General features: G+C 36.5%; 2 protein-coding genes across 2 annotated transcripts; both read right to left on the bottom strand.

The window, feature by feature from the left end:
• Window positions 1-715: 715 nt before the first annotated feature.
• Window positions 716-1,414, bottom strand: LOC140167826 (uncharacterized). Its single transcript, XM_072191117.1, has one exon. The coding sequence runs from the start codon at window positions 1,412-1,414 to the stop codon at window positions 716-718; it is 699 nt and encodes a 232-aa protein (XP_072047218.1).
• Window positions 1,415-3,943: 2,529 nt separating this feature from the next.
• Window positions 3,944-7,955, bottom strand: LOC140167825 (uncharacterized). The gene is made up of 2 exons (XM_072191116.1): window positions 6,986-7,955; window positions 3,944-4,062 (listed from the first exon to the last, which is right to left on the bottom strand). Exons 1-2 carry the CDS (start codon window positions 7,953-7,955, stop codon window positions 3,944-3,946), a joined length of 1,089 nt encoding a protein of 362 aa, XP_072047217.1.
• Between the last annotated feature and the right edge of the window lie 5,667 nt (window positions 7,956-13,622).

Raw genomic sequence — 13,622 nt, 5'->3', positions numbered from 1 at the left:
CTAGAAGCTCCAATGTTCTTATATTGCTATGCGTAGTGTAGAGTAATCACATACTGTGCGGAGACAATTCACTGCTTGCTTGAGAGCTCTTGGGCGAAAATGTGTGCTCAGGTGTATCGAGGTGGAAACCGTGCGCATGATGGTTTATAAGAATCGTTTTTATATAGAAACCTTTCCATATGCAGTTCGAAATGCAGTCCCATGGATCAAATACGGGGTTGCACCCAGGATGTTACTTCGGTTGTTGGAGATTCTGAGAACTTCCGCATTTGTCAGCGTTGAATGTCATTAGCCACGTCTTCTCCCACTCCTGAAGGTTGGAGAGGTCTTGGGGAAGAAGAGTGATATCATCTTAAGATTGGATTGGTCTGCACAGGAGGGAATCATCAGCGAAGAGTCGTATGCTTGACGAAAACACAATCGGGTATGTCGTTAATGAAGACCAAGAACAACAGGTGTCCCAGAACAGTGCCTTGGGGCACCCCTGAAGTTATGCAGGCAACGCTGCTCTTTTCCACATCTAGAATCACACTCTGGGTTCGTGCTGATAAAAAGTCTCGGATCCAGGAGAGTAGTTGGCCTCGGAACCCGTAGTGATGGAGCTTCAAAAGAATACGTGCATGCGGTACACGATCGATAGCCTTTGAGAAATCTGAAAGAAGTGCATCGATATACTGCTTGTATCGAAGTCCTCTGGCCAGGTCAACCATTGTTATCAGGAGCTGCGAATCGCAGGAGCACTTCTTCCTGAATCCAAATTGGCATTAGAAAGCAGGTTGTGTGCATCGAGGTGTTGCATGATCTGGCTGTGGATGATATGCTCAGCTGTTTTGCAGACAATTGATGTGAGAGATATTGGGTTTGTGTTTGTTACACAGATAGGAGTCACATCAGCAGATTTCCATGCACGAGGGATCTTTCCTTGATGGAGGGTGGCGTTGAAGAGAAGGCAAAGAATTGGTACAAGCTCATCCGTTGTTTCTTTAAGAAGATAGACAGACAGGTTAACAGGACCACTGGCTGGGTGCGGTTTGAAGTTGGCAAGGAGTTTCCTAATACCTTCACTGTCGATGAAGAAAGATGGAACTGGTGGGTGCGGGCTGATGCCAAGATCTGGTAAATCTGATGCTTCCTCATTGGTGAAGACGGAAGCAAACTGATTATTCAGCATGTTTGACTTAGCTGTGCTGTCACTTTGCAGAACACCGTCTTTAATCAGTGGCGCAACACCGGAATTCTCGCATCGTTTGCTATTGATGTAGGACCAGAACCTTTTAGGGTTGCTATCTCCTTCAACACACAGCATGTCACTGATGTAGTTGTGGTAGTCTGATTTGCAGTCTCTTTGCAGGAGTTTCTTGTGATCCTTATATAGGGTCCAGTCATTTGGATCATTTGACCTGGTATCTCTCATGTATCCTTTCTTCTTCCTCCTGGATAACGCCTTAATATGGCGATTGATCCATGGTTGGCTGAATCTTGTAGAAGACAGTCCAGAAACGCCAAAAACGTAAGTTTTGACAGGTCTTGATGTGATGAAATTCTTGATGTTATGGATAAACTATAGGCCCGATGAATTTATTCAAATATTTTGTATCAACAATAGAACAATTATTTTTTGAAATGTACTTAAAACGCTTTGTACCCTTTATATAACCTTTGTTGTGAGGCCATTTAAAAATGTTTCAAAAGCGTTCTTTGTGTTTGCTGATCATGCCCTAGAACAAACGAAGATTAAACAAAATGGTTAGACCACTCCGTGTCAAAAGGTTGAACTGGCCGACCACAAACCACATCAAAAGAAATATTGCTCTCCAATTGACTTTCTTTGGTTTATGCTTCTAACACCTCTTATGCTTAGGTATGGAACAAGTGTCTGAATCAGACATCGGTGATGTAGCGGGGAAAGCTAACCTTACATCCTACAATCTCATGGATCTGTTTACACAACTTGGGATTCCTTCAACAGAGGTTGAATGCGCCATAAAAGGGGCTGACACCTCGGACATCAAACGCCAATCAGTTGCAGTTTTACTCCATTGGCGACAGAAAAATGGCCAAGATGCTACGAGACGGAAGATACTTGAAGCTCTACGTGAATGTCGCTTTATTGACGCGACAGAAATACTAGAAGGAGAATGGGACCTTTAGTGTTTAGTTGCATGGTTTAAACTAATGGGCTGTTTATGGATTAAAAAATTTTTAGCGTTGTGAGGTTTGAGTTCCAATCTTTTTGAACTCCCACACCATGAAGTCACACTTCCATCGGCGTAACGAGCAAAATGTCCCAAAGAACAAGAATTGTTTAACAATGAATAGCATCCCCCCGAAACTCGAATAGTCCGCTATCAGCAAGTATATACGTGTTAGACTACTATTATTGTACCAGTAGTATCAGAGTAAATTATGTAACAAAACAATAGTTAAACCAAAAATGAATACTGCTTTTAAACATTTATGATAATTTTGTTTATAAAAGGGTAGAGGAGATCTGAACCCGATCAATCAGTTTGAAAATACTGTAACTCTGTTTATAGAAACTGAATTCAGAAGATCAAACATTGAAAATGTGTACTATGTACATGTATACAGACCTCCAGATCAGAACATCATGACTTCAATTTGTTCGGACCTTTAGACTACGTGTTTCAATATCAAAACCATTTACATTATTACCATATAGGCCAGCGATAGTTAGTTGAAGTATCAGTGTAAATATTGGTAAGAGATCTTTGAAAATTTAGTAAGATTATACTAGATGTTTGTTTACCATTAGTTTTAGTGAAAATATAATTAGTATAAGTGTTGCGGATTTGGACGTAAATTTTGCTAATTACGATATCAATGACACAACAAAGCAGTCTTTAGTCCGAAGGGTCATTAGTCAAAAAGGTTTCAGTTAGGGCGTAGGGCATTTTTATTTTGGGGGTTAGGTATAAGTTGGTAAACATTAGAGTTATGGGTATTGTTGGGGATATGGTAATGGTTACGTTAAAGTGTGGGTAAGCATGGTAAGTGTTTGGATGAGAGCTATGGTCATGTTTTGGGTTAGGGTTTTAGGGTAAATGTTTAGAGTTAGGATTAGGGCTGAGGTACATAGGTTATAAGTTAGGGTTGTGCAGGTTAGGGATATATTTAGGGTAAAGATGTTGAGTTTTCAGATTATTGACCCTTTGTACTCTTGACATGTAACCAAAACCTTAAGTGATGTAAAATGGGAATGATTTATTATGTTCGCCAGATGACGTAAATAATGTATTTTAAACTTACACTCTAAAAATATGTCTTGTCACAAATTCCAAATGTTAACACACTTACCAAGAAAAAACACAAGCATAGGACAACCTGGGTAACCCATTCTTTGTTGAAGTGAATCCGTAGGAAAAGAATATGTTAGACATGACCATCTGTGAACAAGGTGAACAAACATAAAGAAACTAATTCGTTGCTCAGATTAAAGTTATTTCAGTAGTAACTCGATAAGAAAAAGGACAATAAATATATCAGCAAATGTACATAGAAAGTTTTGAATTCAATATTTAGATTCCCATCCAGTAGGTATAAAGTAGTAACTATACTGAGCTTTAAAGTATATCTGCAGCCTGTCTCAAAAAAAATTGTGCAAGTAGAAAGCGTCATCTTTGGCAATTAGAAAATACTGTTGTGACATCATCGTCAAGGGAGCAGTCCTAACTTTTAAATACCGTTTGTTTCATTCATTTTGGTTTCAAAACACAAATGTATGACAACTCTTTTGTGCCACTTTTTAGAAAATTGAATAGAATGTTATATCCAAATACCTGTACAGTAGAGTTAATAAAAGAACCTTCATTTGTAGGATTAGAAACGAATATGTAATAATTGCTCAGTATAATTGTATTGAAGACGAGAGCAGCAAGATGCATTGCTACAAGTGACGGTCACGCAGAATTAAGGAAGGGGGCTATTCAAAACATGCTCCTGGAGCATCTGCTCCTAGAGCATGTGCTCCTGGAGCATCTGCTCCTGGAGCATAATTTCGGGCCAAAATCTCACAGAAGCGTTCTTGGTTGTCGTGATTACCTCCAATCAAAGAAAAAAAACTAGTTGGCACACTTTGACAATATGTTGGAACTCTTCATTGCTGCTCTGAGAGTTCAGTTAAGTTAGTATAACTATGTTTGATGAGAAGTACAAACCTCCCCTTTTCCCCTTCCCTCCTCCATTCCCCCTCAACCAACTGGAGCCCAATGTCAAAATTGCTTTCATCAACATTGAATTGGGGGAGAGGGGCAGCGATTTACAGTTATTGCCAGAGTGTGCCAATATTAATTTCCTTGATTGTCTGAGGGAAATCCTAAATATTGCACCTTTATTTCGTTTTTGGCTTATAACTCCAGAACAGATTATTATAAAAACTTCTTGTTTCATACAATAACAGAGTACAATTGGGGCTTTATGATTTATGTAATATTTTGTAAAAATATGCTTGTTTATTTAGAAAGCAGTCACAAAAAATACTGCACATGCTATTTCGCGCACAATTAGACATGTCTGAGAGAAATCCTAAATATTGCATCTTTATTTCGTTTTGGGCTTATAACTCCAGAAAGGATTGTTAGAAAAACTTCTTGTTTCCCACAATAACAGAGTACAATGTGAGCTTTATGATTTATGTTATATTTTGTAAAAATATGCTTGTTTATTTAGGAAGCAGTCACAAAAAACACTGCTCATGCTATTTCGCGCACAATTAACATACAGGAATAATCATCTATAACACATCTGGTGGCGTGCGATATAGAGTAATGCCAATATAGTTAGCTAAATGTTGTCTATACAAAAATTAAAATGAGTTAATAATTCATTTAGAACGGTTTTGTTTTAATTAAGGCAAAAAAAGAAACGCAAATAAACATTACGTGTGCACATAATGTGCACATTTACATACTATTAATTGCTTACGTCTACTGTAGATATGTGTATTGATTAAGTAGTGTATTGCTTACGTCTGCTGTAGATCTATGTATTGATGAAGTAGTGTATTGCTTACATCTACAGTAGATCTGTGTATTGAGGAAGTAGTGTATTGTTTACATCTACAGTAGATATGTGTATTGATGAAGTAGAGCATTGCTTACGTCTACTGTATATCTACGTATTAAAGAAGTAGTGTATTGCTTACATATACAGTAGATCTGTGTATTGATTAAGAAGTGCATTCCCAGCAAACACAAAAACGTTTTAAATTAGTTATATTTTGGGTTTTGGTTTAGGTAAAAACGTTTTAATAACATTAAAATGTCGGGTTAAATAAAGGTCATGAAATCGTTTTAAAACGTTTTGTATGAAAACACACTACAACAATATTTTTAAATGTTTTTGAAATGTCATTGTAAACTATTTTTGCAAACATTTATTGCCAAATATTTTGTCAACACTTCAATAACATTATGTTATAATATTTGCACCCAGCAAACACAGAAATGTTCTTAAAATGTTTTTTTACAAAACGTTTTAATAACATTTAAATGTCGGGTTATATAAAGGTTGTGAAAACATTTTAAAAACATTATTGTAAATATTTCGGGCAAAAATTTTTTGCAAAATATTTTTTCAACTCCAAAATAACATTCTGTTTAGAATGATTTGTACCAAGTTTTCAAAAATGTTTTTGGAATGTTATTAAAACGTTTTTATACCCTTTATATAACCCGACATTTAAATGTTTTCTGTAAAACATTTGTGTTTGCTGTGCAGTAAATTACCAACAAATGTTATTTAATGTTATGAAAACGTTTTATACTATTAATATACCCTTTATATAACCCGACATGTAAACGTTTTCTGACAACCTTTTATAACCTTTTGCGAATGATGTCGAAAACGTTTTGTGTTTGCTAGGTTACTTACATTTAGGCCTATAATAGATCTACGTATTGATTAAGTAGTGTATTGCCTACGTCTACTGTAGATCTTTATATTGATGAAGTACTGTATTGCTTACATTTAGAAAGAAAGAGTAAGTAGATGCATATCATAGGTACTTTAAAGGTATCGGTAATTTTACAAAGTCTCTGGTAAAAGCTATTGTCTTAACAAACAATGTGCGCATTGTCCAAAATCCTCTTAATTTTGAAACTTAATTGTATGAAATGTGTGATATTTGGACACATTTTTGTCGAAATTATTATGGATTTTTTTCGACAACCTGGATTATCACTGTCATGTTACTGTTTACTTGTAAATATGTATGTTGATTAAGTAGTGCATTACTTACATCTACTGTATATCTGTGTGTTGATGAAGTAGTGCATTACTTACGTCTACTGTATATCTGTGTATTGATGAAGTAGTGCATTACTTACGTCTACTGTACGAGGGCTGGTCAATAAGTTCCCGCAACTATGGTGTATCTCCGCTCATGCATGACTTGGATGACTGTTACTTACGCTAAATGCAAGTTTGTACTTTTGTCTTTCAAAACAAATATGTATTAGCGATACTGAATACTTGATTACGTAATGACATTAGCATAAACACAATAGTGTATGGGCACTGCCTGATTTATGGTGAAAAATAGTCAAGGAAATCTCGCGTCAAATTGAGGTATTGTTACATAATTCCAAATATCTCGAGAATAAAAGTATGGAATCTGGCGCGGTTTTTGCAACTTTTAGACCGATAACATAGGAATGATGCTGTACTCTTTTTAGATCTATACCATTTTTATTAAAGAAAAGAGGTCGTGTTGAATATCTCCAATTTTGAGTAGGCTTTATCACCCATTGTTCTTTACATAATAAGAGATAGAAGGATTAATCGATGACAAAATTTAACAAATGGTACCTGGTTTGATTGGGTATCTACTGATTATTAAAAAGGGAGATCCCAGTGGCGAAATCACAAGCATTTCTTTCTTATTGATGAATTTATGACTGTTCTCACAACAAAAATGTTCACTTACGTGAGCTTTCGGCTTGCGGTCGCTAAGCCTTTTTCAAACTGATGTTATTGATCTTGATGAGTGTCACATGACGAGTTGGTGCCAGGTCGTGTCGTCCCTTGTCCTTGTTCAGGTTGCTGGGGTGTCTGTGAATATTAATAGCTTCCTTCACTCCTCTGTTGTACCAGTTGGAGTCTTGATCCAATACTTTGACATTGTTCCAGTCGATGGTGTGTTTGGACGCTTTGACATGTTGGGCCACAGGGGAGGAGGTACTACTAGGTCTTCGGTGCTCAGCTAACCTAGCTTTCAGTGAACGTTCCGACTCTCCTACATAGGCCGCGTCGCAGTCATCACAAGTTATGTGATAGACTGTACCAGATCTTTGATCTGTTTTGGTCTTGTCCTTTGGCGCTACCACGTGTTGCCGGATGGAGTTCACGGGTTTGTAATGAGTCCTGATGCCTTTAGCTTGGAACAAGCGAGCCATTGTCTCCGACACCCCCTGGATGTAAGGGAGGACTACATTACCCTTGGCAGGTGGTCTATTTTTGTTCTTCGCTTTCTGAAGGTCTTGTTGCTTATTGTCACTTACATTAAACACCCAAGGCTCGTACCCACATTTCTGGAGGCTTTCTTGAATGTGATTGAGTTCTTGTTGTTTGTCTTCATCCCGCGTGATGATGGTATTGGCTCTGTGCGTGAGTGTTCTCACGACACCCAATTTATGCTGGAGGGGGTGGTGGGATCTAAAGTTTAAATATTGATCCGTGTGGGTCGGTTTCCTGTACACCACACACGACAATGAGCCATCCGGATGTCTACGGATCTTGGTGTCCAACATAGCTAAGGAACAGTTCTCCTCTCTTTCGATGGTGAACTTTATGGCTTTGTTCACACTGTTGATGTGTTCGGTGAAGTCATTCACGTGATCTTGATGCATTACCGTGAGGGTATCATCAACATAACGATACCAGATCTTCGGCTTATGAGGAGCGGTGTTAATGGCCCGTTGCTCAAAGTCCTCCATGAATAGGTTTGCCACGATAGGCGAAACCGGGGAGCCCATCGCCGCCCCCTCTTGTTGTTGGTAAAAACACTCATTGAACTGGAAGTAGGTTGTTTTCAAACAAAACGTTAACAGTTCGATGATCTGGTCAGGGTTGAGTGTTGAGCGTTCTGCGAGAGAAGTATCATTCTTCAACCGGTTATGAATGAACTCTTGTTTTCAAACGGTCATGTTTTTGTAATCAAAGTAGCACACCATAGAGAGGCTCTGGATTGAATAAGAAATTTGAATTTCGAAAGGTATGTCTAATTCTAGCATAAGACTTGATATAGCAATTCACTCACCCAGCTACTGTTCCGCAAACCTTGTATTAGTCATATTTTTAGCGCTTTTTGATGAAATTTTACTTTTTCATACATTTTGGTACTTTCAATCATGCGTACCATCAACGCATGCGCATATTTCTATTTTTTGCAACAAATTCTATTGTCCTGACTATGATCTCTCATACCATACCAATAATCATATTTGTTTTTGTTTTATTTTGGAGATAATTTGGATTATTTCTTCTACCGTGTGGGCTCTTTTCTCCCGATTTTCACACCATTTTTGTTTGTCGTTAAGGCCTATTTTTGGTGAAGTTCAAAGACAGTCTCTTTCATGATCTGTTGACGGATACATTTCTTCTTTCACAATTATCAATTGAATATACTCAGATTACCTCATATCAAAAATAAGGCTTGTAGATTGCTTTGGTCCTCACTTCTGGTTCTTTTTATTACACGTTCCTCAACTACAATTCAAATTTCCCGCCAATGTTGACAATTGTCAGTGTACATATGGCAATGACTTTATGCAAATGAGATTACTTAATTAAAGGTACTCTGATACTAATTGTTGTGTGTTTTGAAAGACAAAGTACAAACTTTATTGATCGTAAGTAACAGTCATCTAAGTCATGCATGAGCGGAGATAAATAATGGTTGCGGGATATTATTGACCGACCCTCGATCTGTGTGTTGATGAAGTAGTGCATTACTGACATCTACTTGTAAATCTGTATGTTGATGAAGTAGTGTATTGCTTACTGTAGATCTGAATCATCATTGTATTGAAGTAGTGCATTGCTTACGTCTATTGTAGATCTGTGTATTGATGAAGTAGTGCATTACTTACATCTACTTATATATCTGTATGTTGATAAAGTAGTACGCGAGCGAGTAAGAAAGAAAGAAAGAAAGAAAGAAAGGAAGAAAGAAAAAAAGAAAGAAAGAAAGAAAGAAAGAAAGAAAGAAAGAAAGAAAGAAAGAAAGAAAGAAAGAAAGAAAGAAAGAAAGTAAGAAAGAAAGAACTGAGAAGTAGATGCATATCATAGGTATTTTTAAGATATCGGTAATTTTACAAACTCTCTGGTAAAAGTTCTTGTCTTAACAGACAATGTGCGCATTGTCCAAAATTATCTTAATTTTGAAACCTAATTGTATGAAATGTGTGATATTTTGACACATTTATGTCGAAATTATTATGGATTTTTCGACAACCTGGATTATCACTGTCATGTTACTGTCACAAATTCTGCAAACAATTGCGAATTTTGACCGCTAGCTGCGTGCATGTATGGAATTGAATCATTGGCTCTCTTAGGAAATCATTTAATAAATAGACAATTTGGAACAACATTTTTCAATTTTTCTTTCATACAAATGGCTTATTAGTACATACAAATGGCCTATTCAGTGGCGGCAGAAGCAATACAATTTAGAGGGGGGACAAGCATATTTTGTGCCAGCTTTACTGGGACACAAAAATGGCAATTTTAGACTATGTTTGCCCAAAATGAAAGTAAATCTTGGTATGTCGCTACTTTATTTGTTTTAAAAAGTACAACAAGCTATACATACACGGGATTTTGGATTGTTTTGTTTCAATTGGAGTTTTAAACCCGCTTATTTTTTTGTTCTTTCTTTTTTCTGACAACTAAGAAAAGCATCATAAGCCTAGAGCGCATAATAGGCCTATTATAGCGCTACGCGATAAAATGGCTTTGACTTACACGTACGGGGTTGTGAGCCAAACCTTTTTGTCCAAAAATGGAAGCAGTATAATTTGTATCATTATTCTTTTGTTTACTATTCACAACTTTTGTTTCAGTTTCGATGTTCTGTAGTTCTTTTACAGTTATCGCTCTTGCACCTCCCTTATGCTGACCGCCGTGATTTCGTTAATTTAAAGGCATTTGGTCGCCCAGTTCTGACAATAATTTTTGTCAAATCATGTCCCTTGGATGACCATGAGAAAGGCTTGCTAGTACAGCAAGACCGGACAGATTACCTAACAAGCTTACCCTGCTATACGCTGGCGAAGTTACGTAATTAATCGGATTAATTACCATAGCAATAGGTGAAAACAATTTTGAACATATCGCGCTGCACTACAAGCAGGTTACACTTATCACCTGTGTATGTCTGCAATAACAGATTGAATACAATACTGGTCTTTTCAAAGATACTAATCTTACAGGTGCAAGTAATCAGCATGATATGGTTCAATGAAGAGGTACCGCATTCAGTGAAGCGCGGTATGTGCAAAAATTGTTTTCACCTATTGCTATGGTAGTTAATCCGATTATTACATAACTTCGCCAGCGTATAGTACTATAAAAATAGCAGGTGTAAATGCGTTATGCTGCCCTCACCTCATTGACGAAATAATGCAATTAAGGGGCGTCGGAGGGGAGCATGACATAGCGGCTTTTCACTCAAATATTGAGATATCTATATCTGGTCTATGCTTTTGATGAAGTAGTGCATAAATATTATGTATATTGATTGCATTGCTTACGTCTACTGCAGATCTGTGTATTGATGAAGTTGTGCATTACTTGCATCTACTTGTAAATATGTATGTTGATGAAGTAGTACATTGTTTACGTCTACTGTAGATCTGCGTATTGATAAAGTAGTACAAAGAAATAAAGAGAGAGAGAGAGAGAGAGAGTGAGAGAGAGAAAGAAAGAAAGAAAGACAGACAGAAAGAAAGAAAGAAAGAAAGAAAGAAAGAAAGAGTTAGTAGGTGCATATTATAGGTATTTTTAAAATATTGGTATTTTTACAAACTCTGTGGTAAAATTTCTTATCTTATGAGACAATATGCGCATTGTCCAAAATCATCTTTATTTTGAAACCTAATTGTTTGAAATGTGTGATATTTTGACACATTACTATCATGTTACTGTAACAAATTCTATAAACAATTGCGAATTTTGACAGCTAGCTGCATACGTGTATGGAATTGATTCATTTAGTCAGTTTTAGTAGGGATGACCAATGAACCATCAACTTGATTAGAACACTCCCATAGACATGCAGGGAGCTCAACTGTGCACTGCTTGCACATACATTTCTAAATTGATCTCATTCTTTTATTTTTCAATATTTTTCTGTAAAATTTGGGGAAGTTACTGCCAATTATATTTTGTAACTATCTTGCAAATTACAGCAACATAACTTATTTTGTTTTTCTGTAAGTGCGAGTCAAAATTGGTCCATCGCCACAGTGCGCTTAATTGCCAGTGGCTGAGTTTAGCACTGCTCAAGAATGGCACAAAATATTCAAATCAGTAAGATCAGGTGAAAAACGTAGCCTACTGAGCTGTAATTTGGCAGAATTGCCAGTAATACCTCTATCATACCCTCTGTAAAAAGGTTAAAAAATTGAACAAGTAGATCTCGAGTTACAAATTAAATCACCAGCTTCCCTTTGGAATTTTTATATTCCTTTCAAATCATGTTAAGAAGACACCTTTCTGAACATAAATGTGAAGTTTCGTGCTCATTCGATGTATTGTTCACCTGATCTTAACCCTAAACGTTTTCTTATATTTAGGCCTATAATATCTACAACTTGCTGCTGGCTATACCTTGTTTAGGACTTTCAAAAGAAGTACCTGAATGTGCAACCATAACTGTTTCAAAATAGCCCGCGATAGTCATGCAGGTAACTCCGAGGTCAAGCATTGAATTGGTTTGAACAAAGATACTCATAATGTATTGAGTGCTACTTTGGTTTGAATGAGGAATACTACAGGAATACACATGAGCATGATGAGGATAATCTCTATTGTTGTGAATGAGTCAATGACCTTCAAAACTTAAGATTTTGTTTACATACACCTACTAATTGGTCATATTAAACCCAATAACATTGAAATTCTTGGTTGTGAAAAAAAGTTCACCTACTTAGTGCAATTTTGATTTTGTGCCATATCGGCTATCTTGGATGATTTTTGGCAAATGTCCTCTAAATGCATGATTTCAATGCCTTGGTTTGAAAAAATCAGCTATGCCCGTGACTAGTTAAGTGCCATTTCATAAGAAACCCTTTGATACTTTCACAATATGCTTGTTTCATGTTTGCAAATATGTTAAAATAAAGAAATATATAAAGGTAAATATATGCTTATGCCAATTTTGCTCCCAACTGCTATTTTTGGACCTTGTCATTTTATTTCGTTCCAATGACCGGTCAGAATGGGAAACTTTGATAATTCATAATTCGAAAAGTTTTTGACCGATTTTGACCATTTAACCACCAAAATACTTCTGTTGATTAGTTCTACTCAGAAAGCAATCTTTTGTAGCAATAGGGTCAACATGAAATTTTGATGGTTATCCCTAGTTTTAGTGTCTGCTAGCCATAGCGTGTCCTATAAAATGACCCAAGCGCCCTCTTAGGAAATCATTTAATAAATAGATAATTTGGAACAAGAATTTTCAATACGTAAACTTAAGGGTATTGTTACAAACCAGGTTGTAAATAAATTGGATAAAGAGATGGTTAACAAATAGTTTTAAGGGGGTACTACACCCCTGCCCAATTCTGTGCCTATTTTTGCATTTTTCTCAAAAAATATAGTGCATTGGTGACAAGTAAGATATATATATTATAGGGGAAAGGACTACAACTACTGCACTATAAATTTTATTTCAGCACAGGCAACAGTTGTGGAGTTACATTAAAAATGAGGTAAACCAATATTTGATCAATAAATCAATAACTACTTGTCTTGAGTTGCTGAATTTTCAGTGCAGTAATTGTAGTCCTTGCCCATATAATATACATATCTTACTTGTCACCAATGCGCTATAATTTTTGAGAAAAATGCTAAAATAGGCACAAAATCGGCCAGGGGTGTAGTACCCCCTTAATATTGGTGGTAGTTTAATTTTTCTTTCATACAAAAGGCTTATTAGTAGTCGCCTTTCAGTGGCGGCGGAATCAATAAAGTTTAGAGGAGGACAATCTTATTTTGTGGCGCTTTTACTGGGACAGTTCGCGAAAGGTTGCCAATTTTAGACTATGTTTGCCCAAAATAAAGGTAAATGTTGGTAGGTCGCTATTAATTTGTTTTAAATAGTACAACAAGCTATGAGCTATGCAGATTTTGGATTGTTTTGTTTTAATTGGGATTTTTTACCCACTTAATATTTGTTCTTTCTTTTTACTGACAATTAAGAAAAGCATCATAAGCCCAGAGCGTATAGACGAATCCAATTTCATGTATTCCTGTACCTCAATGGCTGCCAAAGTTGGGTCCCCGTCGACTCAATCTCATCTAAAATGTGAAATAATTCTATCACCCGTGTTACACGTAGACAAAAGAATGATGACAATTTACAACACAAAAGA

Source organism: Amphiura filiformis, chromosome 13 (assembly GCF_039555335.1).
Source record: "Amphiura filiformis chromosome 13, Afil_fr2py, whole genome shotgun sequence".
Classification (NCBI taxonomy): Eukaryota; Metazoa; Echinodermata; class Ophiuroidea; order Amphilepidida; family Amphiuridae; genus Amphiura; species Amphiura filiformis.
The sequence above is the reverse complement of the archived record's forward strand: the minus strand, read 5'-3'. Positions and strand labels throughout refer to the sequence as shown.